The sequence below is a fragment of the Nerophis lumbriciformis genome, linkage group LG17 (assembly GCF_033978685.3).
Source record: "Nerophis lumbriciformis linkage group LG17, RoL_Nlum_v2.1, whole genome shotgun sequence".
Lineage (NCBI taxonomy): Eukaryota > Metazoa > Chordata > Actinopteri > Syngnathiformes > Syngnathidae > Nerophis > Nerophis lumbriciformis.
Genome location: NC_084564.2, coordinates 35,323,269 through 35,348,770, shown reverse-complemented (window position 1 = coordinate 35,348,770; position 25,502 = coordinate 35,323,269). Strand labels below are relative to the sequence as shown.

The window sequence follows — 25,502 nt, the reverse complement described above, 5'->3', positions numbered from 1 at the left end:
GGGCACTCACCTTTTGTTTATTTTTGGTTTAAGCATTAGATACCTTTTTACCTGCACACTGCCTCCCGCTGTTTCCGACATCTACAAAGCAATAAGCTACCTGCTGCCACCTACTGATATGGAAGAGTATAACGTGGTAAGTCTGCCGATCTCCAGACAGTACAGACACTCAACAACGGCACATTATTTGCGGATTATAATTACTGGTTTGCAAAAAATATTTTCAACCCAAATAGGTGAAATTAGATTATCTCCCACGGCACACCAGACTGTAGCTCGGTTGGTATAGCTCGGTTGGTAGAGTGGCCGTGGCAGCAACTTGAGGGTTCCAGGTTCGATCCCCGCTTCTGCAAACCTAGTCCCCGCCGTTGTGTCCTTGGGCAAGACACTTTACCCACCTGCTCCCAGTGCAACCCACACTGGTTTAAAAATGTAACTTAGATATTGGGTTTCACAATGTAAAGCGCTTTGAGTCACTAGAGAAAAGCGCTATATAAATATAATTCACTTCGCTTCACTTTTTGTACAGTTACACCTAAAGCTCACGTATTCTGACACTCGGCACCATCTTCAAAGCATGGTGGTTTCCGGCGACCCCCGGCCAGAGGTCCAGGGAATAGATAGCAGGCCCAGCCAAATATCCGCGGGATTTTCTAGTTGTACTTGCAGCTTTGCAGTCAATAAGTACTACACTAGGAAGTTGCCTACAGCCACAACTGTTAAGAGATGTCCGATAATATCGTCAGGCCGATAAATGCGTTAAAATGTAATATTGGAAATTATCGGTATCGTTTTTTTTATTATCAGTATCGGTATGTTTTTTTTGTTTGTTTGTTTGTTTTTATTAAATCAACATAAAAAACACAAGATACACTTACAATTAGTGCACCAACCCAAAAAACTCCCTCCCCCATTTACACTCATTCACACAAAAGGGTTGTTTCTTTCTGTTATTAATATTTTGGTTCCTACATTTTTTTATTTTTTTTTTATAAATGTTTTTATTAAATTTGACAGGTATTACAATATACAATAAAACAGTAATCACATTTTCCCCTTTTTTTCCCCACCCACTTCCAAGAACAGCAACCCAACACATACCCCATACACACCTAACACCCCCCCCACAAATGGAAAATAATTAGTACATCACTTTCTTCTCAACATAGGCAGATAGTAAATATACACCCGGAATAAATATAAATAAAATAAATGAAATGAGAAAAAAAAAAAAAAAAGCTGGTTTATGAAAGGTGAACTTTTCCTGTGTCCTGTAGCGTCTTTAATTTAGCTATGTAGTCAACCACACAGCCTCAAACAGAATAAAACTTCCCAGGTTCCCCCCTAAGATTGAACTTTATTTTCTCCAGATCTAAATACATCATAAGGTCTTTAAGCCATACGGAGGCTTTGGGGCAGACTGGTGACTTCCACTCCAGCAAAATTCTCCTACGTGCTAATAAGGATGCAAAGGCGATACTATCCATAAATTTTCTCCTTATTTGGGGATCTGATACCGTTCCAAAAATAGCCATTTCTGCACATGGTGTCAGATTTAAATCCAATGCCTTAGCAAGGTGTTTGAAAATAGTTGTCCAATAATCCAGCAAATGGGGACAAGACCAAAACATGTGCGTCATGTTTGCGGGTGACATGTAACATCTGTTACAAGTATCCGAGATATTGGGGTATATTTTGGAGAGTTTGGAATTAGTGAAATAAATACGGTGGACAACCTTAAATTGTATTAAATTAAGCCTTGAACAGGATGTACTGTTGTTAATTCGGGTTAAGGCAGAATCCCAATCTCCATCATTTATAGATCTGCCAAGCTCTTCTTCCCAATTCCCTCTGATTTTATCAAGAGACGTTTTACCAAACTGGGATATTAAGATGTAGATTTTGGAGATTAGGCCTTTCTGATTTGTGGGAATATCTAAAATTGAGTCAATTAGCGAATTAGGTGGAGTATTAGGGAAAGAGAGACTATTTGATTTAACAAAATTACGAACCTGAAAGTATCGAAATAGGTGAGATTTTGGTAGGTCAAATTTTTCACACAGTTCACTGAAACTAGCGAAGACATCACCAATATATAAGTCCTTTAGCCTGCTAAGGCTTGACTGCTTCCATAGAGAAAACACTACATCTGTGCTAGGAGGGAGGAAGAGGTGGTTATTATGAATGGGGCTGTGGTTGGATAAGCCCTGCAGGCCGAAAGTATTTCTAAATTGAGACCAGATTCTAAGGGTAGAAATGACAATTGGACTACAAGTAAATTGGGATGGTCGATAAGGAAATTTTGATGTAAGCAGATCCAAGAGAGAGGTAGAACAGGAACTAGCTTCAGACTTGCACCAGATTAATTCAGGTTCTTGGATCCAGAGAGTCATTTTGTGTATGTTAGCTGCCCAATAGTAGTGGTTCCTACATTATATATCAATATATATCAATACAGTCTGCAAGGGATACAGTCCGTAAGCACACATGATTGTGCGTGCTGCTGGTCCGCTAATAGTACTAACCTTTAACAGTTAATTTTACTCATTTTCATTAATTGCCGTATTTTTCGGACTATAAGTCGCCGTTTTTTTCATAGTTTGGCCGGGCTCCAGTGCGATTTATATATGGTTTTTTCCTTCTTTATTATGCATTTTCGGCAGGTGCGACTTATACTCCGAAAAATACGGTACTAGTTTCTATGTAACTGTTTTTATATTGTTTTACTTTCTTTTTTATTCAAGAAAATGTTTTTAATTTATTTATCTTATTTTATAATTTTTTTTAAAAGTACCTTATCTTCACCATACCTGGTTGTCCAAATTAGGCATAATATTGTGTTAATTCCACGACTGTATATATCGGTATAAAGAGTTGTACAATATCGGAATATCGGATATCGGCAAAAAGCCATTATTGGACATCCCTACTAATTAGAGATATTTGTTTTTTGTCAATTACACACATACAGAGCCACCCAATTAATACCAATGATGAAATTATTACCTCCTTGAAAATTGGAACTGTTACCGTAAAGGCATCATTTTTAATGTCTTGTATTGGTTTTATTGTAGTTATTAAAAAAACCAAAACAGGCTATCACTAAAGACTCCTTTGCAGAGCAGCGTTCATTAGAGGCGACAAGCCTTTTCCCAAGTGGTATTGATCCGATTGAAGTGGTCCTGTCTGCTCCCCTCACTGCTGATCCCTCGCTGAAATTAGGCTATTTGCCATCCCATCTTTGTAGACATGCGCCATGGGACATCCATTCGATGCATTATCAATATTTAATAAGTTTGGGAGTGCGGAAAGATGAGCACTCACACAAGTGTCTGGCGAGAGGCGCGGCGGCGCGGCTTAAGTTAGCCAAGCAGGGGACGTGGCGAGCGGTGCGTTTGCATGGGGAGATGGATGATTTCCCTGGTGAGCCTATATCCATGCTGCCTTCCTCCCTGTCTGCTGCCAGTTACGGTGGGACCTTAATCAGGCACATGAAAGCATCTCCTGTGGTGCCGCCTCTTGTCGCTATCGCTCACCTGTCGACGGCTTGATTTACCCTCGCAGCCTCCCTGCGTCCACCCTGAACATTCTCACAAGCGCTGAAAATTCCCTCCCGACTTCAAAGGGCTAATGTAAATTACGCTTGATGACACACATAGGAATGTGGCTTGATTTAAACTAGTCATTGCCTTCCAGACAGCTGCTGAGGTCTGAATGTGTGTTTGCAAGTGCAGTCAAACTGATCACCTACTTTTGTTGCAAGGGGATTACCTTATCGCAGTCAGCAGCGGCAGCAGCTTTGTCGTCTCCGATGTGCGATTAGCTGTCATTGTGTAACAGTGTAATCTGTGCAGATAGGGACCTTTTTTCTTTAATTCACTCTCTCAAAGTTCTATGAACATGTCTTTTTTTGAATATTCCTAAAGGAAAGCTAATTTGAAATGCAAAATGCTAGATCTCTGTTTTTGTGGGATGTCTGATAGGCTGGAAGCTGAATGCACAGATTGGAATTTGATTTCCGTATTTTCCGGACTATAAGGAACACTTAAAATAAGTGCGCCTTATAACCCAGTGCGCCTAATGTGAAGTGAAGTGAATTATATTTATATAGCGCTTTTCTCTAGGGACTCAAAGCGCTTTACATTGTGGAACTCAATATCTAAGTTAAATTTTTAAACCAGTGTGGGTGGCACTGGGAGCAGGTGGGTAAAGTGTTTGCCCAAGGACACAACGGCAGTGACTAGGATGGCAGAAGCGGGGATTGAACCTGGAACCCTTAAGTTGCTGGCACGGCCACTCTACCAACCGAGCTATACCGCCCCTAATGTACGGCATAATTCTGGTTGTGCTTACCCACCTCGAAGCTATTATATTTGGTACATGGTATAATGATAAGTGTGACCAGTAGATAGCAGTCTACCATGTATCGACTTAAACAAGTTGAAAAACGTATTCGGGTGTTACCATTTAGTGGTCAATTGTATGGAATATGTACTGTACTGTGCAATTTACTAATAAAAGTTTCAATCAAAATTCAATCAATCAATCAATCAGTCACACTTAAGAGATACGCCAGTAAACAACACTAAAACTTTAAATGTTCCATTGAGAATATAGAACATTACACACGGCGCTCAAAAATCTGTCAAAATGTTTTTAGTACGATTTCGGTGAGCTATGAAGCCGCACTGCTTGATGGATTGTCAGCGCATTAAACATACAAGTATTATTATGGTACGTGTATAAGGACCGCAAAATGGCACCTATTAGCAGACATTATCTGGCGTTTTGTTTCGCAATACTATGCAAAACCAACTTTTCTTACCTTCTGGTACCTGCTGATGTGTATTTGGGATCTGCATAAGTACTGAAAATTTGCGCGCGTCCGCCATTGTAGTCCGATAAGCTTCTTCTTTTTCTCTACCTTCTTATTTGGTATTCATCTTCCGCTGTTACCATTTCTAATATAAAGTAGCGTAAATTTCTTACTTATATCTGTCAGTAGACGAGCTATCAAAGGGCTAAAAACTGTAGTGGTTTTACATAATTCACCCAAGGAACTTTAGTTATTAGAGAGTTCCGGTCGGACGGTTTTTCACGGGACACATTTCCGGCGTTGTTGCACTAGTGAGCCACGGATGAGGAGATGCTGCTCCGTTATTGATTGAAGTAAAGTCTGAATTAGGGCTGGGCGATATATTGATATGCTCGCTATATCGCGGGTTTGTCTCTGTGCGATATAGTAAATGACTATATCGGGATATTCGAGTATACGTTCTCACGCAGTTGCTTTTAGCTGCTGGCATTACACTACAGGCTCTCCTCACTCTTTCCTGTGTCTCCTTCTCACAGACAGACAAGCGCACCTTCTTACATACGTCATATACTGTCACGTCATATGTCACATACTGTCTTGTCATACGTCACATACTGTTACGTCTTACGTCACATACTGTCACGCCATACGTCACATACGTATACAATACTTAATACGAGAGAGAGAAGGTGCGAATCTGGTAACAAATGAAGGAGGAATTAATTCCCCCCAAAAACAGCAGGGGGTCCATCGTCTGGCGGTGGTTTGGCTTCAAGTGGGAATATGTCGAACAGACAACCGTAATTTGTCAAGTGTGGGGCAAAAGCGTTGCTATAAAAAGTAGCATTACTGCTAATATGTAGCATCATTTGAAAAGGCACCTGCTAGAGAATGAAGAGTGCTCACTCCGCATGTCAACATCTCCGTTCAGTGCCACACGCCCACTCCATCAAAATGCAGAGGCAAACATTTCCAAATCAACACCATATGAAAAAAATAGTGATTTTTTTAGTTGTGATTTCCTTCTCTGCATGAAAGTTTAAAAGTAGCATATATTAATGCAGTATGAAGAAGAATGTTTTAATGTAGACACATAGAATCATCATACTGCTGTGATTATATGCATCAAGTGTTCATTCAAGGCTAAGGCAAAATATCGACATATATATCGTGTATCGCGATATGGCCTTAAAATATCGCGATATTAAGAAAAGGCCATATTGCCCGCCCTAGTCTGAATGTCATTAAAACAGTTAGCTCCATCTTTTGACACTTCTTCGACACCTGTCCTTGCACGCTACACCGCTACAACAAAGATGACAGAGAGAAGACGCTGTCGAAGGTGAGCCATGTAGGTAAGATCGCCCACAAAACGGCGCATCCTGAAGAGACGCTGAGAAAGCTACTGGAAAATGGTCTGTAAAACATAATCTATGCAACATTTTGACCAAACAACCACCATTACATGTTATGTAGACCACAAGATAGTGTTTTACATTTTGAAAAAAATCATAATATGACCCCTTTTATGCGCCTTATAATCCTGTGCGCCCTTTGTCTGAAAAAATAAATAAATAAAAATAATAATAGATTTTATTTGTAAAAAAAAAAAAAAAACACTTTACATGGAGCAAACAACCTCAAAGTGCTACAGTGTATTGGAAAAAAAAATAATAATAAAAAATGAATAAAAATAAAAACTAGAACAGCCTAATAGCTAGAACTAGTATGCATATATCTATAAAAAGGCTTTTTTAAGAAGAAGGGTTTTTAAGCCTTTTTTTAAAGCATTCAGTCTGTGGTGCCCTCAGGTGGTCAGGGAGAGCATTCCACAGACTGGGAGCGGCGGAGCAGAAAGCCCGGTCTCCCATAGTTTGTAGCTTTGTCCTCGGAGGTTGGAGGAGGTTAGCCTGTCCGGAGCAGAGGTGTCGTATGGAGGATTTGGGGTGAGCAGTTCTTTGAGGGTGAGGGGGACATTTCCATGGAGGCACTGGTGGGTTACTAGGGAGACTTCGTATTCAATCCTGAGTGGAACAGGAAGCCAGTGAAGGGATTTGAGAATTGGTGTGATATGGTCGTATTTCCGCACTCTCATCAGGATCCTAGCAGCACTATTTTGTATGTACTGCAGCTTCTGGATGTTCTTGCTTGGGATCCCGACAAGAAGTGCGTTGCAGTAGTTGAGCCTGGAGGAGACAAAGGCGTGGACGAGCCTCTTGGCATCAGAGAGAGTGAGTGAGGGGCGGAGTTTAGCAATGTTCCTGAGGTGGTAGAAGGAGGTCTTGCACAGTTGTTTTATTTGAGCCTCAAAAAGACCTGGATAGACCCGCTCATCGGCAGTGCGCCGTTTAATCCGGTGCGCCCTATGGTCCGAAAAATACGGTACATTTCCTTGATAAAATAATTCAACAATCAAATCGTTGTTATTCCTAATACGGCGGGAGTGTCTCTCTGAATATGCTGAGCTCCTGTTCCCATGCAAGTGTTGTAATGAGCAAAACAAAATGCTGCCTGGAGATCAAAGTCAACTGATGTAGCTTAACCATAGCTGACATTGTTTATCTTTAACTTGTAAATTGCTGAGACTGAAACACCAGCACCTGTGTGCTTCCAAGTAGTGCACTCCATTTTTCCTCATTTACAGTAAATGCTCCAATTTAAGCTTCAATTCAATAAATCGCTGAGTCCAAAACGGTGGAACTGTAGGCAACCTCAGAATGTAGTTTTTTATTAACTTTACTAATTTAGCTCAATCTACGTCTGTGTGCGCTTCAAAACTTACTCAATTGTTGGTGTGGTTGTTCAGCTTACGTACATGTGCCGTGCTGTTAGCAATAAACTTATCGATGATTATAATGCCCGTGAATGAATCGATTTGATTGATTATTTCAAGTTTTTTTTGTTGCGGAATAATTAAATGAATTAGTTTTATCTCCTCTTGCACACTGCAAAGCTTGTCTGCAGCCCATTGCAACAAAAGACAGCAGCACAACAAACTTATTCCAGCAACTAAAACAGGGCCATACAAAAGCCAAACACTACAAATAAACAACAAATACAATTAGAGATAATAACTAGATTATATTAATAATAGAGATGTCCGATAATGGCTTTTTTGCCGATATCCGATATTCCGATATTGTCCAACTCTTAATTACCGATTCCGATATCAACCGATACCGATATATACAGTGGTGGAATTAACACATTATTATGCCTAATTTTGTTGTGATGCCCCGCTGGATGCATTAAACAATGTAACAAGGTTTTCCAAAATAAATCAACTCAAGTTATGGAAAAAAATGCCAACATGGCACTGCCATATTTATTATTGAAGTCACAAAGTGCATTATTTTTTTTAACATGCCTCAAAACAGTAGCTTGGAATTTGGGACATGCTCTCCCTGAGAGAGCATGAGGAGGTTGAGGTGGGCGGGGTTGAGTTGGGGGGGTGTATATTGTAGCGTCCTGGAAGAGTTAGTGCTGCAAGGGGTTCTGAGTATTTGTTCTGTTGTGTTACGGTGCGGATGTTCTCCCGAAATGTGTTTGTCATTCTTGTTTGGTGTGTGTTCACAATGTGGTGCATATTTGTAACAGTGTTAAAGTTGTTTACATGGCCACCCTCAGTGTGACCTTTATGGCTGTTGACCAAGAATGCTAAGCATTCACTTGTGTGTGTGAAAAGCCATAGATATTATGTGATTGGGCCGGCACGCAAAGGCAGTGCTTTTAAGGCAAGCCTCCAATATTGTTGTCTGGGTGGAAATCGGGAGAAATTCGGGAGAATGGTTACCCCGGGAGATTTTCGGGAGGGGCACTGAAATTCGGGAGTCACCCAGGAAAATTGGGAGGGTTGGCAAAGTATGACTGGGAGAGGCAACTGCTCTGTACTTCTCCCTACGTCCGTGTACCACTCTGTACAGCTGCGTTTTAAAAGGTCATAAATTTTACTTTTTGAAACCGATACCGATAATTTCCGATATTACATTTTAAAGTATTTATCGGCCAATAATATCGGCAGTCCGATTATATCGGACATCTCTTAATACAATACAAACAAATGCATTCATACAAATGCATTGGTAGATGTGGACATGATCAATTATTTCAGATATTTGTTTTTATTAGACGGAATGTAAAAAAAAAAAAAATACCGTAAAAACTACGGCAAGCAATTGTTAAATAGCAACAGTAAAACACGATAACATCAAAAATTATTTATCACAGTAGTAAATGCAGTGGATTCCTGCAAACCAAGAAACAGTACATAATCTAAATGACTATGGTTATAATGCATAGAAAAAACATGACCTTATTGTGACAATAATGAACATTTCAAGATTCAAGATTGTTTATTGTCATATGCACAGTTAAACAGACAGTTTGCCGTACAATGAAAATCTTACTTTGCTAGTCCACCCTTCAACAAGTCACACGGTACTTAGCTAAAAATAAAAAATAAAAATAAAAATGTATATACAAGGCACAGTAAGTAACATAACATTATTGCACATTCTGATTGACAGTCAACAGTATAAATATGGAGGTGACATTTGGTCACAGCAGCAGTTAAAGTGTCTTTAGTGATCAAAGGTGAAAAGTGTCTACAGTGATGGTTCACAGTTCGGGGGTGGTCATGGTAGCTGTCTTTTGTTCAAAAAGACAAAAGTAAAACGGGGGGGAGGAGTTAGCATTAACAAGTTAGCATTCACAAGCCTGATGGCCTGTGGGTAGAAACTGTTTTGTCAGTCTCGTAGTCCTGGATTTCAGGCTCCTGTATCGTCTGCCTGATGGTAGGAGGCTGAAGAGACTGTGCTGGGGGTGTGTACTGTCCTTTATGATGTTGTGTGCTCTCCTGGTGGCCCTGGTAGAGTACATGTCCTGTAGTGAGGGGAATGCTGCTCCTGATATGTACTGAGCAGTTTTAATCACTCGCTGGAGTGCCTTCCTGTCCTTAGCAGTGCAGTTTCCATACCAGACCGTGATTGAGCTGGTAAGGACACTCTCAACCGTACTTCTATAGAAGTTGCTGAGAATTTTGGGTGGCATGCCAAATTTTCTCAGCCTTCTTAGGAAGTACAGTCGCTGCTGGGCTTTCTTTATTGTTTGTTGGGTGTTGTGATCCCAGGTGAGGTCCTCGCTGATGTGGGTCCCGAGGAATTTAAAGGTTTTCACCCTGTCCACCTTTGTCCCCCCTATGTACAGAGGTGTGTAGTGGGTACTCCTTCCCCGTGGGTCAATAATCATCTCCTTGGTCTTGTCTGTGTTCAAGGAGAGATTATTATCCTGACACCAGGCCACCAGTTCCGCTACCTCCCTTCTGTATGCTGCCTCAGCTCCCCCGGTGATCAGTCCGTCGACCGTAGTATCATCTGCAAACTTGATGATACTGGTGTTGTTCTGGGAGGCCACACAGTCGTGTGTGAAGAGGGTGTACAATAGGGTGCTCAGCACGTAGCCTTGGGGGGTCCCTGTGCTTAGAACCTTTGTGCCTGATGTCTGGTTGCCGATTCTGACTGACTGGGGCCGGTTTGTGAGAAAGTTCAGGACCCAGTCACAGAGAGCCGGTGTCAGACCAACAGTGAGGAGTTTAGCAGTGAGTTTTTGTGGGATGACCGTGTTAAAAGCAGAGCTGTAGTCGATGAATAATAGCCTGCCATATGTGTCCTTGCCCTCTAGGTGGGTGAGGGTGGTGTGGATGACGGTGTTGACTGCATCCTCAGTGGACCGGTTCTGCCGGTAGGTAAACTGTAGAGGGTCCAGTGTGTCTGGGATGGTCTTTTTGATGTGTGACATGACTATCCTCTTAAAGCACTTCATCACTATTGGGGTGAGTGCAACAACAGGGCGATAGTCATTCAAATAGGTCACAGTGTTTATCTTTGGTAGGGGCACGATGGTGGTGGTCTTGAAGCAGGTGGGCACAACAGCTTGTGCTCGTGACAAGTTGTATATGTCAGCAAGTACGTCAGCCAGCTCTGATGAACACACCCTGAGGGCCTGGCCAGGCATGTTGTCTGGGCCGGCTGCCTTCCGTGGGTTTGTTCTCCTCAGAACTGTACATACCTCTGCTGTGTCACAGTGAGTGGTGGGCCCTGCGTGTGTTCCGTGGTCAGAACCCCTCTCTGTTGGTTGGTGTTGAGGACCTCGAAGCGGGCGTAGAACTCATTCAGCTCATCTGGCAGTGAGCGTTGGCTGTTTGTGACCCCCCTGCTCCCCTGCTTGTAGTCTGTGATGTGTTGCAGGCCTTGCCACATGCGCCGGGAATCTGCGGTGGAGTAGAATCCCTCCAGCTTTTGTCTGTATTGTCCCTTGGCCTCGCTGATGGATTTACGCAGGTCATATCTGGCCATCTTGTAGTCCTCAGCGTTGCCTGAGACAAATGCAGTGGAGCGGGCATGTAGCTTGGACCGAACATCACAGTTAATCCAGGGTTTTTGGTTTGGGTATATTTTGTATTGTTTTGTGGGCACAATGTTTTCCACACATGTGCTGATGTAGCTGTCCTCTATGTCCACAGTACCGTCATCCCTCTGAGCAGCAGTTTTGAACATGTCCCAGTTTGTACTCCCAAAGCAGTTCTGAAGCACTAGTTCAGTGTTTTCATTCCACACTTGTAACAGTTTTTCTCACTGGGGGGGCTTGCTTGAGGCGCTGTCTGTACGCTGGATATAGAAAAGCTGAGATGTGATCAGATAGTCCAACGTGTGGTCTGGGAACAGCCTTATAGGCTCCCCTCACGTTGCAATATACTTGGTCCAAAATGTTTTTTTCCCTCGTAGGAAAGTTCACAAACTGATGGTATTTCAGGAGGACACTCTTTAGGTTGCGGTGGTTAAAATCCCCAGCTACCGTGAACGCAGCATCGGGGTGTGCGGTCTCTTGTTTACTGATGACGTCATGCAGCAGCTTTAGCGCTGTAGTGGAATCCGCCCGTGGGGGGATGTAAACAGACAGTATAAACACTGCACTAAACTCCCTTGGCAAATAAAAAGGTCTGCATTTCACCATCAAAAACACAATGTTGTCCGAGCAGTGTTTTTCAACCACCTGTACGTCCGAGCACCAGCGGTTACTCACGTAAACACAGACGCCACCGCCTCTCGCCTTTCTTGAAGCCTTTGTCCGGTCTCCACAGTAGACTGAGTGCGTTGATAGCTGGATAGCAGAGTCTGGGATGTTGTCCGAAAGCCAGGTTTCCGTGAAAATAAGAGCACAGCATTCTCTCAGTTCACGCTGGGATGTAATCCTGGTTTTCAGCTCATCCAGCTTGTTGTCGAGCGAGCGCACGTTAGCTAGCAGCAGGCTAGGTAGTGGTGGTCGTGTAGCTCTAACCTTTAGCCTAGCATGTAGCCCCGCTCTCTTGCCTCGCCGCCTTGTTGTTGTTGTTGTTTTGTGGTTAGCTGGCTCTCATCGTAGCAGAAAGTTAAAGTCTGTCAGACTATAAGTGAGCTCATGGTGAGCTTTTCCAATGTCCAGAAGTGCATCTCTGTTATATCTCACTGTTGCGTGCAAAAACTTTGCATTTAGGATGCAAATTAGTACTATGATAAATAAGAAACTTAAATGTTGTTGGGAGGACGACGCAAAGACGTCAGCCACGGGGGGCTCCATCTTGTACAATGCATTTTCAAACTCTGTCACAAGCATGCAAATTCTCAGAAATGTACAGTATTATTATTATTGTTATGTCTAAATTAAAGATGTTTCAGATTGTACATTTAAATGTACAGCATATCTTCATTATTTTATGGGTTTGTGTTAAAACATTAGCCTAGTTCGCTGTAGCTAACAAAATTTTTTCTATAATTTTGTGGCGTGACTGTATTTTGTACGGTGCTGCCAGTATTTTACCGCAAATTGTGCAGATTTTTTTTTTTACAGTGTAGATATTCACAGCAGAGTTACCATTCATATGCAAAACATGTCCTTTTGACTTTCTCAAAAGGTGTCTGCAGCCGCGTGCAGTGCATTCGTGCATACTGTTGGTTGATAGTCTTGGATTTAAAACATCCTTTCCCCCCCTCACTCCTGTGCCATCTTGCCTGCTTGGACTAGTTTTCCCATTTTATCTCATAATCTTTCACCGTCATATCATGCAGCCTTACTGTCTTTGTTTGTTTTTCCTACCTTTTTGTCTGCACACCTGTGTCTTTTCAGGCGTCATCCATCCCCCCACCACAACCGATGCCCCCTGTCCTCTAGCCAATTATCTTTCAGTTTTTCCTTACACGCTCCCCGGTGATCAGTTCTCCTGTGTCGTATGCCTTGTTGTTTTTGTCGTTTAGTGGTCTTTTCAGTTTGTTGGTTCATTGTTCCACTCAAACTTGTACATCAAGGCTGGTTTTGCTTCCTTTCAGGTTGATTGAGGTTGTTTGTGTCTGCGTGATATTTTTCAGTCGGCTGTGCTTATTTCTCCAGCACCTGCTCTTCATATTCCCGCAGATGTAAAATAAAAAAAAACATATTGGCTACACACAACAGCTGGAAGAGCAATTCAACTTAAAAACAATTTAATTGTATTTAGTTATTCAAAATGAAACACAAATTAAAACCTGTATGGGTGTCCAATGATATTAGGCATCCTTATGCTCAAGCTGCATCACGTTTGAATAATTATTTTTATTTTTTTAAATATGCCAACAAGCCTAAATGTGACCAGGTTTATATTTATTTATTTATTTATTTATTTATTTATTTTATTGACATCCAGCATCAGACATTCCTATCCATTACATAATATTCACATAAATCATATATCTATTGTCTGCCCTAAATGTCAAGATATTTTTGTTTATATCCCACCCATACCCCCCACCCCCCCAAAAAAAAAAGAAAAAAAAAAAAAAAAAAGTAATATCTACAAATACATCAATTAAATAAAGAAAAAATAAAATAATAATACATTAATAATAATAGTAATCAGAAATAAAAAATATATAAACAGATATATATATATATATATATATATATATATATATATATATATATATATATATATATATATATATATATACCCACACATACATATATATAAATATATACATACATACATATATATAAATATATACATACATATATATACATACATACACATATAGGGAGTTTTCTTTTCTTTTTTTTTTTTTTTGCAATACAATCACTAATTCGAAAAATTTAAGTCAGGTTTATGGGCCGTGACATAGTTGACCCAATTTTCCCAGTATGAAGTAAATTTCTCCAATTTATAATTAATAAAGGCGGTTATCTTCTCCATTTTATATATGTCCATTGTTGTTTCCATCCATTGCTTCAAAGTTGGGCTCTCCTGGGATATCCATTTCCTAGTAATGGTCTTTTTACAAGCCACCAGTAGGATATTCATTAAGTGTTTATCTTTCTTCAGCCATTCCTGGGGTACATGTCCAAAAAACAAACTTTTACTTTCGAGGAGTATTTCACGTTCGAAAATATCCTGTAGAGCTTGGTGTATCTTTTTCCAATAGTCCTGTTTTTTTTTCCAAGTGCGTAAATGTCACCAAGCCTTGTTTAAATGCAGCTATTGTGGAGCTTAAAGGTTTCTGTGTTGTCTCACATTACTTCCATTTCAAGAATTTTGCATATAAACTATAAAAGTTGCTCTATTAATCAATGGGGGATTAATAAAATGATTATTTGATTAGAGTTTTTTTTTTTAAGGCCACAGCGAACAAAAACAATACATTTATGCTACTAGATTAAAGTTATAAAATCACCTGAATAGTGTTTTTTATTATTACCAAAAAATATAATTCGAGTATGCGGTGCTTTAATGAGAATAAAATTGTAATTTTTATAGAAGATTAAATTAAAATGCTTCAAGGCTTGTTGCTGCTGCAGCCTCTTTGCAGACAATGGTAACTATAGAAAAAGTATTTATGCTCATTCCAACAGGATTCAAATGTGTATCACGAGAAGAAATATAACCTTAAAGAAAAAAATATAATTTTAAACGTTTGTATGCACGTGCAACATTGAACGCCTTTAGTATATCAGAATGTGGGATTAAATTATGGTATGGATTAAGCAAATAAATCTAACAATGTACTGATCCAATCCAAGAAACTCTTTAAACTTAGTGTTCACACAGTACAAAGAAGAAGAAGCATGCTATTATAATTGTATTGATCTCAGCATATGACATACAACTTACTTCACTAATTATTATTTATTTATTTATTTTTTAGTGTTATTTTATATGGAGTGTATTGTAAAATTAACAAAAATGTAAAGGAAAAAAGGTAGGATTGAATAAACTCTGCTTCTTCCTACTTCTTTTCGAACATCTTGAAAAGAGAAACTGGAAATTGTGATGCTTCCTGTTGTATGCATGCATATTCGAAATAAACTAAAACTTGTAAAGTCCATTAAAGTCGGCAACCAAAGTATTCTATTTTTTTTTTTAAAGTCTGGTGGTTTACAACACAGGAAATGGACGAATGAAGACTTTTTGCCTTAATATTATGAGACATGATCAATCAATCAATCAATGTTTATTTATTTAGCACTAAATCACAAGTGTCTCAAAGGGCTGCACAAGCCACGCCATCCTCGGTTCAGATCCCACATAAGGGCAAGGAAAAACTTAACCCAGTGGGATGTCAATCAGAATGACAATGAGAAACCTTGGAGAGGACCGCAGATGTGGGTGACCCCCCCTCCCCCCCTCTAGGGGAGACCGGATGCAATGGACGTCGAGTGGGTCTAGCATAATATTGTGAAAGTCCAGTCCATAGTGGATCTAACATAATAGTGAGAGTCCAGTCCATAGTGGATCTAACATAATAGTGAGAGTCCAGTCCATAGTGGATCTAACATAATAGTGCAGGGGTCGGCAACCCAAAATGTTGAAAGAGCCATATTGGACCAAAAATACAAAAACAAATCTGTCTGGAGCCGCAAAAAATTAAAAGCCATATTACATACAGATAGTGTGTCATGAGATATAAATTGAATTAAAAGGACTTAAAGGAAACTAAATGACCTCGAATATAGCTACAAATGAGGCATAATGATGTAATATGTACATATAGCTAGCCTAAACAGCATGTTAGCATCGATTAGCTCGCAGTCATGCAGTGACCAAATATGTCTGATTAGCACTCCACACAAGTCAATAACATCAACAAAACTCACCTTTCATGCACAACGTTAAAAGTTTTGTGGACAAAATGAGACAGAAGAAGAAGTGGCATAAAACACGTCCTAGAAAGTCGGAGAAAGTTATACATGTAAACAAACTACGGTGAGTTCAAAGACCGCCAAAATTAGTAGGACAAAACGGTGCTCGCCAAATACTCGAATCAGTGAAGCATGTTTAATACAAACAGTGTGCTTTGTAACAATTAGGGAGGCTTGTGTCATGTTTGTCCTCCTACAGAAACCATATTAAAACAAAAAATATATTTTTTTCCCCTCATCTTTTTCCATTTTTCATACATTTTTTTAAAAAGCTCCAGAGAGCCACTAGGGCGGCAATATGCGACTCTAGAGCCGCGGTTTGCCGACCCCTGTAATAGTGAGAGTCCAGTCCATAGTGGGGCCAGCAGGAGACCATCCCGAGCGGAGACAGGTCAGCAGCGCAGAGATGTCCCCAACCGATGCACAGGCGAGCGGTCTACCCCGGGTGCCGACTCTGGACAGCCAGCACTTCATCCATGGTCACCGAACCTGTGCCCCCCCTTCCACAAGGGAGAGGGGGTCAGAGCAGAAAAGAAAAGAAACGGCAGATCAACTGGTCTAAAAAGGGGGTCTATTTAAAGGCTAGAGTATACAAATGAGTTTTAAGATGGGACTTAAATGCTTCTACTGAGGTAGCATCTCTAACTGTTACCGGGAGGGCATTCCATAGTATTAAAGCCCCAATAGAAAACGCTCTATAGCCCGCAGACTTTTTTTGGGCTCTGGGAATCACTAATAAGCCGGAGTTCTTTGAACGCAGATTTCTTGCCGAGACATATGGTACAATACAATCGGCAAGATAGGATGGAGCTAGACAGTGTAGTATTTTATACGTAAACCTTAAAGTCACATCTTAAGTGCACAGGAAGCCAGTGCAGGTGAGCCAGTATAGGTATATATGTATATAAAGGTATATACAGTATAGGCGTAATATGATCAAACTTTCTTGTTCTTTTCAAAAGTCTATCAGCCGCATTTTGTACCAACTGTAATCTTTTAATGCTAGACATAGGGAGACCTGAAAATAATACGTTACAGTAATGGAGACAAGACGTAACGAACGCATGAATAATGATCTCAGCGTCGCTAGTGTCAATTGTCGCACAGCAGCTAAATGAACACTTAGTGTCTAACAATCTCTGTGAACCTTTTCAATCCGGTTTCAGGGCAAATCACTCTACGGAGACAGCCCTCGCAAAAATGACTAATGATCTACTGCTAACGATGGATTCTGATGCGTCATCTAGGTTGCTGCTTCTTGATCTTAGCGCTGCTTTCGATACCGTCGATCATGATATTTTATTAGAGCGTATCAAAACACGTATTGGTATGTCAGACTTAGCCTTGTCGTGGTTTAACTCTTATCTTACTGACAGGATGCAGTGTGTCTCCCATAACAATGTGACCTCGGACGATGTTAAGGTAACGTGCGGAGTTCCTCAGGGTTCGGTTCTTGGCCCTGCATTCTTTAGTATTTACATGCTGCCGCTAGGCGACATCATACGCAAATACGGTGTTAGCTTTCACTGTTATGCTGATGACACCCAACTCTACATGCCCCTAAAGCTGACCAACACGCCGGATTGTAGTCAGCTGGAGGCATGTCTTAATGAAATTAAACAATGGATGTCCGCTAATTTCTTGCAACTCAACGCCAAGAAAACGGAAATGCAGATTATCGGTCCTGCTAAACACCGACATTTATTTAATAATACCACCTTAACATTTAACAACCAAACAATTACACAAGGCGACTCAGTAAAGAATCTGGGTATTATCTTCGACCCAACTCTCTCCTTTGAGTCACACATTAAGAGTGTTACTAAAACGGCCTTCTTTCATCTCTGTAATATCGCTAAAATTCGTTCTATTTTATCCACTAGCGACGCTGAGATCATTATTCATGCGTTCGTTACGTCTCGTCTCGACTACTGTAACGTATTATTTTCGGGTCTCCCTATGTCTAGCATTAAAGGATTCCAATTGGTACAAAATGCGGCTGCTAGACTTTTGACAAGAACAAGAAAGTTTGATCATATTACGCCTATACTGTATATACCTTTATATACATATATACCTATACTGGCTCACCTGCACTGGCTTCCTGTGCACTTAAGATGTGACTTTAAGGTTTTACTACTTACGTATAAAATACTACACAGTCTAGCTCCAGCCTATCTTGTCGATTGCATTGTACCATATGTCCCGGCAAGAAATCTGCGTTCAAAGAACTCCGGCTTATTAGTGATTCCCAGAGCCCAAAAAAAGTTTGCGGGCTATAGAGCGTTTTCTATTCGGGCTCCAGTACTATGGAATGCCCTCCCAGTAACAATTAGAGATGCTACCTCAGTAGAAGCATTTAAGTCCCATCTTAAAACTCATTTGTATACTCTGGCCTTTAAATAGACCCCCCTTTTAGACCAGTTGATCTGTCGTTTCTTTTCTTTTCTACTCTGCTCCCCTCTCCCTTGTGGAGGGGGGGGGGAACACAGGTCCGGTGGCCATGGATGAAGTGCTGGCTGTCCAGAGTCGGGACCCGGGTTGGACCGCTCGCCTGTGCATCGGTTGGGAACATCTATGGACTGGACTCCTACTATTATGTTGGATCCACTATGGACTGGACTCTCTCAATATTATGTCAGACCCACTCGACATCCATTGCATTCGATCTCCCCTAGAGGGGGGGGGGGTTACCCACATATGCGGTCCTCTCCAAGGTTTCTCATAGTCATTCACATCGACGTCCCACTGGGGTGAGTTTACCTTGCCCTTATGTGGGCTCTGTACCGAGGATGTCGTTGTGGCTTGTGCAGCCCTTTGAGACACATTGATTGGTTGATAGTGGACAAAATGGAACAGATTTTAGTGATATTACGGAGATGAAAGAAGGCCGTTTTAGTAACACTCTTGATGTGTGACTCAAACGAGAGAGTTGGGTCGAAGATAATACCCAGATTCTTTACCGAGTCACCTTGTGTAATTGTTTATTTGTCAAATGTTCAGGTGGATTATTAAAATGATACCAGCTCTCTCTGCAAGGACATTACTTCTCTCCCAGAATGTGTTTTGGACTGCTTGGTCCTCTTGTGTTTGACTTGAGTGGTGACGAGTTGTTTCACATTTTGACCTGTTCCAGCCATGCATGCACTTTCCTAGTGTCAAGAGTCCTCACACAACAATTTGTACACATGGTAGACATAAAAATGAATAGACTAACACCTCATTATTAGTCAGTCCATGGTAGCCTCTCCTTCTGTAACCTTCTACCTCTCACCCCTCCATTGCATCCCATTGAGACACTTGTACTCAGCACCTCCTCCTCCTTACAAGCACATCATCTCCATGGTGATGTTGTGAATAAAATCCAGGACTAGGGTTTTATTTAACCAGAGGAGCTGTGTACTGTAATTACTAGTACCCTACAAAAAAACAGTTGAGTGAAACAAACTAAGTGGCTTTTATAAAATAAGTACTGTTTATTTACAAAGAGGTATTTGGAATAAACAGAGTATGATTATTTGTTTCGATTTTTGTTCACATAGTTACATGATTGTGCCTTAAAATAGAGACTTAATAGGGGTGGCAGCAACCAGAACGGATCATAGTAACTCCAGGTCAAATTAGTTTTCTTCCTAAATGTGCTGTCAATAAGTTGATTGTAAAAATTGCCACACTGAATACTTACAACTAAAGATGTCCGATAATGGCTTTTTTGCCGATATCCGATATTCTGATATTGTCCAACTCTTAATTACCGATTCCGATATCAACCGATATATACAGTCGTGGAATTAACACATTATTATGCCTAATTTTGTTGTGATGCCTCGCTGGATGCATTACACCAGTGGTTCTTAACCTGGGTTCGATCGAACCCTCGGGGTTCGGGGAGTCGGCCTCAGGAGTTTGGTGGAGCCTCCACCGCGGAGGTCAAGATACACCTGACTCATTGTGTAAATAAAAACTTCTCCCTCTCGGCGTATTATGTATACTGCAACAGCAGAAGTCACACTGATTTTCAGGTGTGTAATTTGTTGTGAGTTCATGCACTGTGTTGGTTTTGTTCTTTGAACAAGGGGATGTTTATGCATGGATAATTTTGTGCACCAGTAAAAAAATATCTGTCTTTGTCTTGAATTTGAAAATGTATTTTTTTTTTTTCACTAAAGAAGGTACGGTTAATGCGCATATGAAATTGATGGGGTTCGGTACCTCCAACAAGTTTATGAACTACTGCATTAAACAAAGTAACAAGGTTTTTCAAAATAAATCAAGTCAAGTTATGGAAAAAAATGCCAACATGGCACTGCCATATTTATTATTGAAGTCACAAAGTGCATTATTTTTTTAACATGCCTCAAACAGCAGCTTGGAATTTGGGACATGCTCTCCCTAAGAGAGCATGAGGAGGTTGAGGTGGGCGGGGTTGAGGTGGTGGGTGGGGGTGGGGGGGCAAAGGGTGGTAGGGGGTGTATATTGTAGCGCCCCTGAAGAGGTAGTGCTGCAAGGGGTTCTGGGTATTTGTTCTGTTGTGTTTATGTTGTGTTGCGGTGTGGATGTTCTCCCGAAATGTGTTTGTCATTCTTGTTTGGTGTGTGGTGCATATTTGTAACAGTGTTAAAGTTGTTTATACGGCCACCCTCAGTGTGACCTGTATGGGTGTTGACCAAGTGTGCCTTGCATTCACTTGTGTTTGTGAAAAGCCGTAGATATTTTGTGACTGGGCCGGCACGAAAAGGCAGTGCCTTTAAGGTTTATTGGCGCTCTGGACTTCTCCCTACGTCCGTGTACACAGCGGCGTTTTAAAAAGTCATGAATTTTACTTTTTGAAACCGATACCGATAATTTCCGATATTACATTTTAAAGCAGGCCTGGGCAATTATTTTGACTCGGGGGCCAAATTTAGAGAAGAAAATGTGTCTGGGGGCCGGTATATCTATTTTTATATGAACATTAATACAAAACCTCACAATAATGTCTGATTGAATGCTAAAAACGCTATGACAGACCGCCTTAGAAAAAGGAATGGAATTTTAAAATTTTTTTATTGAATCAGACACCCAGAATGTACATGAAAATAAAGAATGTGGAATTTACAATATTAACTATGAACGATAAAACATGGAATATTGACAACATATGAACGTCACACCCCCTCTCGATCGACATATTTTACAATCAAGCGAAACACAACAAAAATGCAGAAAACACAGCGAAATATGAAGGCGAAGGGTAAAAAACCCCCACCTACAATCTGATACATCACTAAGCTTTAGAACTTTGTTGTAAAAATCTCCTTCCATGTCTGTCCCTGACACCCGCATTATAGGCTGGCCGCTCTGGAAACACTCGGTGGAAACGCTCCCCACCCACACTGCTTGGTGCCTCGTCTGAGCTGCTGTGATTTAAATTACCATAGTAACTAATTAGATTACCATAGTAACTAATTAGATTAGCATAGTAACTAGTATATCATGCAAAAGCGCAGATTCCAACCATTAAAATACAAACCCCGTTTCCATATGAGTTGGGAAATTGTGTTAGATGTAAATATAAACGGAATACAATGATTTGCAAATAATTTTCAACCCATATTCAGTTGAATATGCTACAAAGACAACATATTTTATGTTCAAACTGATAAACATTTTTTTTTTGTGCAAATAATCATTAACTTTAGAATTTGATGCCAGCATTACGTGCCAAAGAAGTTGGGAAAGGTGGCAATAAATACTGATAAAGTTGAGGAATGTTCATCAAACACTTATTTGGAACATCCCACAGGTCAACAGGCAAATTGGGAACAGGTGGGTGCCATGATTGGGTATAAAAGTAGATTCCATGAAATGCTCAGTCATTCACAAACAAGGATAGGACGAGTGTCACCACTTTGTCAACAGATGCGTGAGCAAATTGTTGAACAGTTTAAGAAAAACCTTTCTCAACCAGCTATTGCAAGGAATTTAGGGATTTCACCATCTACGGTCTGTAATATCATCAAAGGGTTCAGAGAATCTGGAGAAATCACTCCACGTAAGCAGCTAAGCCTGTGACCTTCGATCCCTCAGGCTGTACTGCATCAACAAGCGACATCAGTGTGTAAAGGATATCACCACATGGGCTCAGGAACACTTCAGAAACCCACTGTCAGCAACTACAGTTGGTCGCTACATCTGTAAGTGCAAGTTAAAACTCTCCTATGCAAGGCAGAAACCGTTTATCAACAACACCCAGACACGCCGTCGGCTTCGCTGGGCCTGAGCTCATCTAAGATAGACTGATACAAAGTGGAAAAGTGTTCTGTGGTCTGACGAGTCCACATTTCAAATTGTTTTTGGAAACTGTGGACATCGTGTCCTCCGGACCAAAGAGGAAAAGAACCATCCGGAATGTTATAGGCGCAAAGTGTTAAAGCCAGCATCTGTGATGGTATGGGGGTGTATTAGTGCCCAAGACATGGGTAACTTACACATCTGTGAAGGCGCCATTAATGCTGAAAGGTACATACAGGTTTTGGAGCAACATATGTTGCCATCCAAGCAACGTTACCATGGACGCCCCTGCTTATTTCAGCAAGACAATGCCAAGCCACGTGTTACATCAACGTGGCTTCATAGTAAAAGAGTGCGGGTACTAGACTGGCCTGCCTGTAGTCCAGACCTGTCTCCCGTTGAAAATGTGTGGCGCATTATGAAGCCTAAAATACCACAACGAAGACCCCCGGACTGAAGCTGTACATCAAGCAAGAATGGGAAAGAATTCCACCTGAGAAGCTTAAAAAATGTCATATTATCGGACATCCCTACTTACAACAACACAGACTGGTTGCAAACAAATGTAGTGTGTCCCGTGGTTAGCAAAATATGTCTGCTCACTAGACTGCTTAAAATTGTTGAAATTACTCATGTTTCTCAACATGAATCATTTGGCTGGAAATGCTTATACCATCACTCATACGTATGGGATTTATCTCTGAACCTCAAGCTGCTTTGCATTATATTGTTCTGCTTCTTTTCTGCTGTTTTTAATTGTTTTCTTCAACATTGGTGTCATCTGAAAGTCAAACAGGAAAACTATTACAAAAAAAAATGGTGTTAATTTTCCGAGTGACTAATCAAGGAAGTTCATTTCATAATAATGTCTGGGAAACACTTAAAAAACATGGACTGTTTCTGTCTTTCCAGTGAGCTGCACTGAGACGGTGGTAGGCCTGTACGGTGAAACACTTGAGATTCCGTGCAACAAAGGAGCCGTAAATGGGGAAACTGCGATAATCACTCAATGGAAATATGTAAGTCGCCACAGAGGTCAATGGATTCAAAATGGTGCAGTCCGTCTGACACCCATTTATCATGTCTGAACCACGCCCAGTCTAAGTGCATTTGCTGTGCGACGGAGCATGCATCTGTCCCTCAATGTGACAGTGTGCGTGTGTGTGCGTGTGTGTGTGTGTGTGTGTGTGTGTGAGAGAGCGGTAGTTTATACCTCATGTGTCTTTTCAATAAATCATTTCTACTCTGTTCTCCAGCTCATAGGAAACGAAATTAAAGGAGAACTCTTAAGCAAACCTAAAAATGAGAAGGTCTCCATTAACGCCAATGATGAGTATAAGGGCCGCATAGACATGGCTGCCAACTTCAGTCTGCTGTTGACTGACGCCAAGCTAACTGACCAGCGCACGTTCACCTGCGCAGTGGTGGAGGGCAAAGATATCAACCACTACTATGTGAACGTGGTCGTCTACAGTGAGTACCGGAACTGGAGCGCGTACTGCTGCGCCCTAATAGAAACACCTGCATCGTTAACATACATTTGTATTGCAGAGGCGCCTGAAGGTGTGGAGATTTCTGACAAAGCGGAAGAGCTTGAGTTTGGCAAACTTACTAAGGTAATATTGCTTATACTGGCGTTATTTTAAGAAGCTAACCATCAGGGGAAGCCCCTTCTCCCATCCCGAGGCCGTCTTACTACAGTAACGAGCCCTTTGAAGTGGCGCTCATGAATTTGTAACAAGCACGACCCCCACTACCGCAATTAAAAAACCCAAGAGAATAGGAGAGGCTTTTTAGAAAGTCTTTGGGCATTACATGGTCTATTGCCTAAAAAAGTCCTTAAGGCCTCAGCAGGGGGCTCAGGTTCTACTGATATTTGGTCGTTTGAAAAGATGCTATCATTGATCAAATGTTTTTGAATGATTTATTCGCCCTTTTGTTGCACAGTTGGCCACATGTGTCGCACGAGATGCCAACCCGGCGGCCAAAATCATATGGCTAAAGAACAACAAACCCCTGTCGGATGATGGCAAAGGTATGTTGTAGATCAGTGGTTCTCAACCTTTTTTCAGTGATGTACCCCCTGTGAAAATGTTTCTAATTCAAGTACCCCCTAATCAGAGCAAAGCATTTTTGGTTGAAAAAAAGAGATAAAGAAGTAAAATACAGCACTATGTCATCAGTTTATGATTTATTAAATTGTATAACAGTGCAAAATATTGCTCATTTGCAGTGGTCTTTCTTGAACTATTTGGAAAAAAAGATAGGTTTTTATTTATATTTACAAAGGATTTTTGATTTGTTGCTATTTTTAGAATATTTAAAAAAAAATCTCACGTACCCCTTGGCATACCTTCAAGTACCCCCAGGGGTACGCGTACCCCCATTTGAGAACCACTGTTGTAGATCAGTCATCTAGTGGCATGCCAAATTTTTTTTTACTTGATTCAAGTACAGTGTTTTATTTTCCTATATTCAAACTAGGGTTTTCCCGATACCAATATTTTGGTACCGGTACCAAAATGGATTTCAATACTTTTCGATACTTTTCTAAATAAAGGGGACCACAAAAAATGGCATTATTGGCTTTATTTTAGCAAAAAATCTTATGGTACATTAAACATATGTTTCGTATTGCAATTTTTTCCTTAAATAAAATAGTGACAACTTGTATTTTATTAGTAAGTAAGCAAACAAAGGCTCCTAATTTAGCTGCTGACAAATGCAGTAACATGTTGTCATTTTCCATTCTATTATTTTGTCAAAATTCTAAAGGACAAGCGGTAGAAAAGTATTATTAATCTACTTGTTCATTTACTGTTAATATATGCTTACTTTCTCTTTTAACATGCTCTATCTACACTTCTGTTAAAATGTAATAATCATTTATCCTTCAATTGTTTGGATACTTTACATTAGTTTTGGATGATACCACAAATTTGAGTATCAATCCAATACCAAGTAGTTACAGGATCATACAACGGTCATAATTTAAGTCCTCATGTGTCCAGGGACGTATTTCTTGAGTTTATAAACATAATATAAATTTAAAAAAAAACTAAAAAAAGATTTTGTGATACTAAAAAAAATATCAATGTAGTAGTATTGATTGATTTATTGAAACTTGTATTAGTAGATTGCACAGTACAGTACATATTCCGTACAATTGACCACTAAATGGTAACACCCGAATAAGTTTTTCAACTAAACACGT

General features: G+C 40.5%; 1 protein-coding gene across 2 annotated transcripts in view; it reads left to right on the top strand.

Annotated features, from left to right (window-relative positions):
- Window positions 1-25,502, top strand: part of LOC133614836 (CD166 antigen homolog) — a 136,027-nt gene that overhangs the window by 61,417 nt on the left and 49,108 nt on the right. For both annotated transcript variants that reach the window (XM_061973136.1, XM_061973135.1), the window contains exons 2-5: window positions 23,201-23,307; window positions 23,545-23,761; window positions 23,840-23,904; window positions 24,236-24,323. In XM_061973136.1, the coding sequence (XP_061829120.1) occupies window positions 23,201-23,307; window positions 23,545-23,761; window positions 23,840-23,904; window positions 24,236-24,323 (477 nt within the window). The remainder of the gene's footprint in view (window positions 1-23,200; window positions 23,308-23,544; window positions 23,762-23,839; window positions 23,905-24,235; window positions 24,324-25,502) is intronic.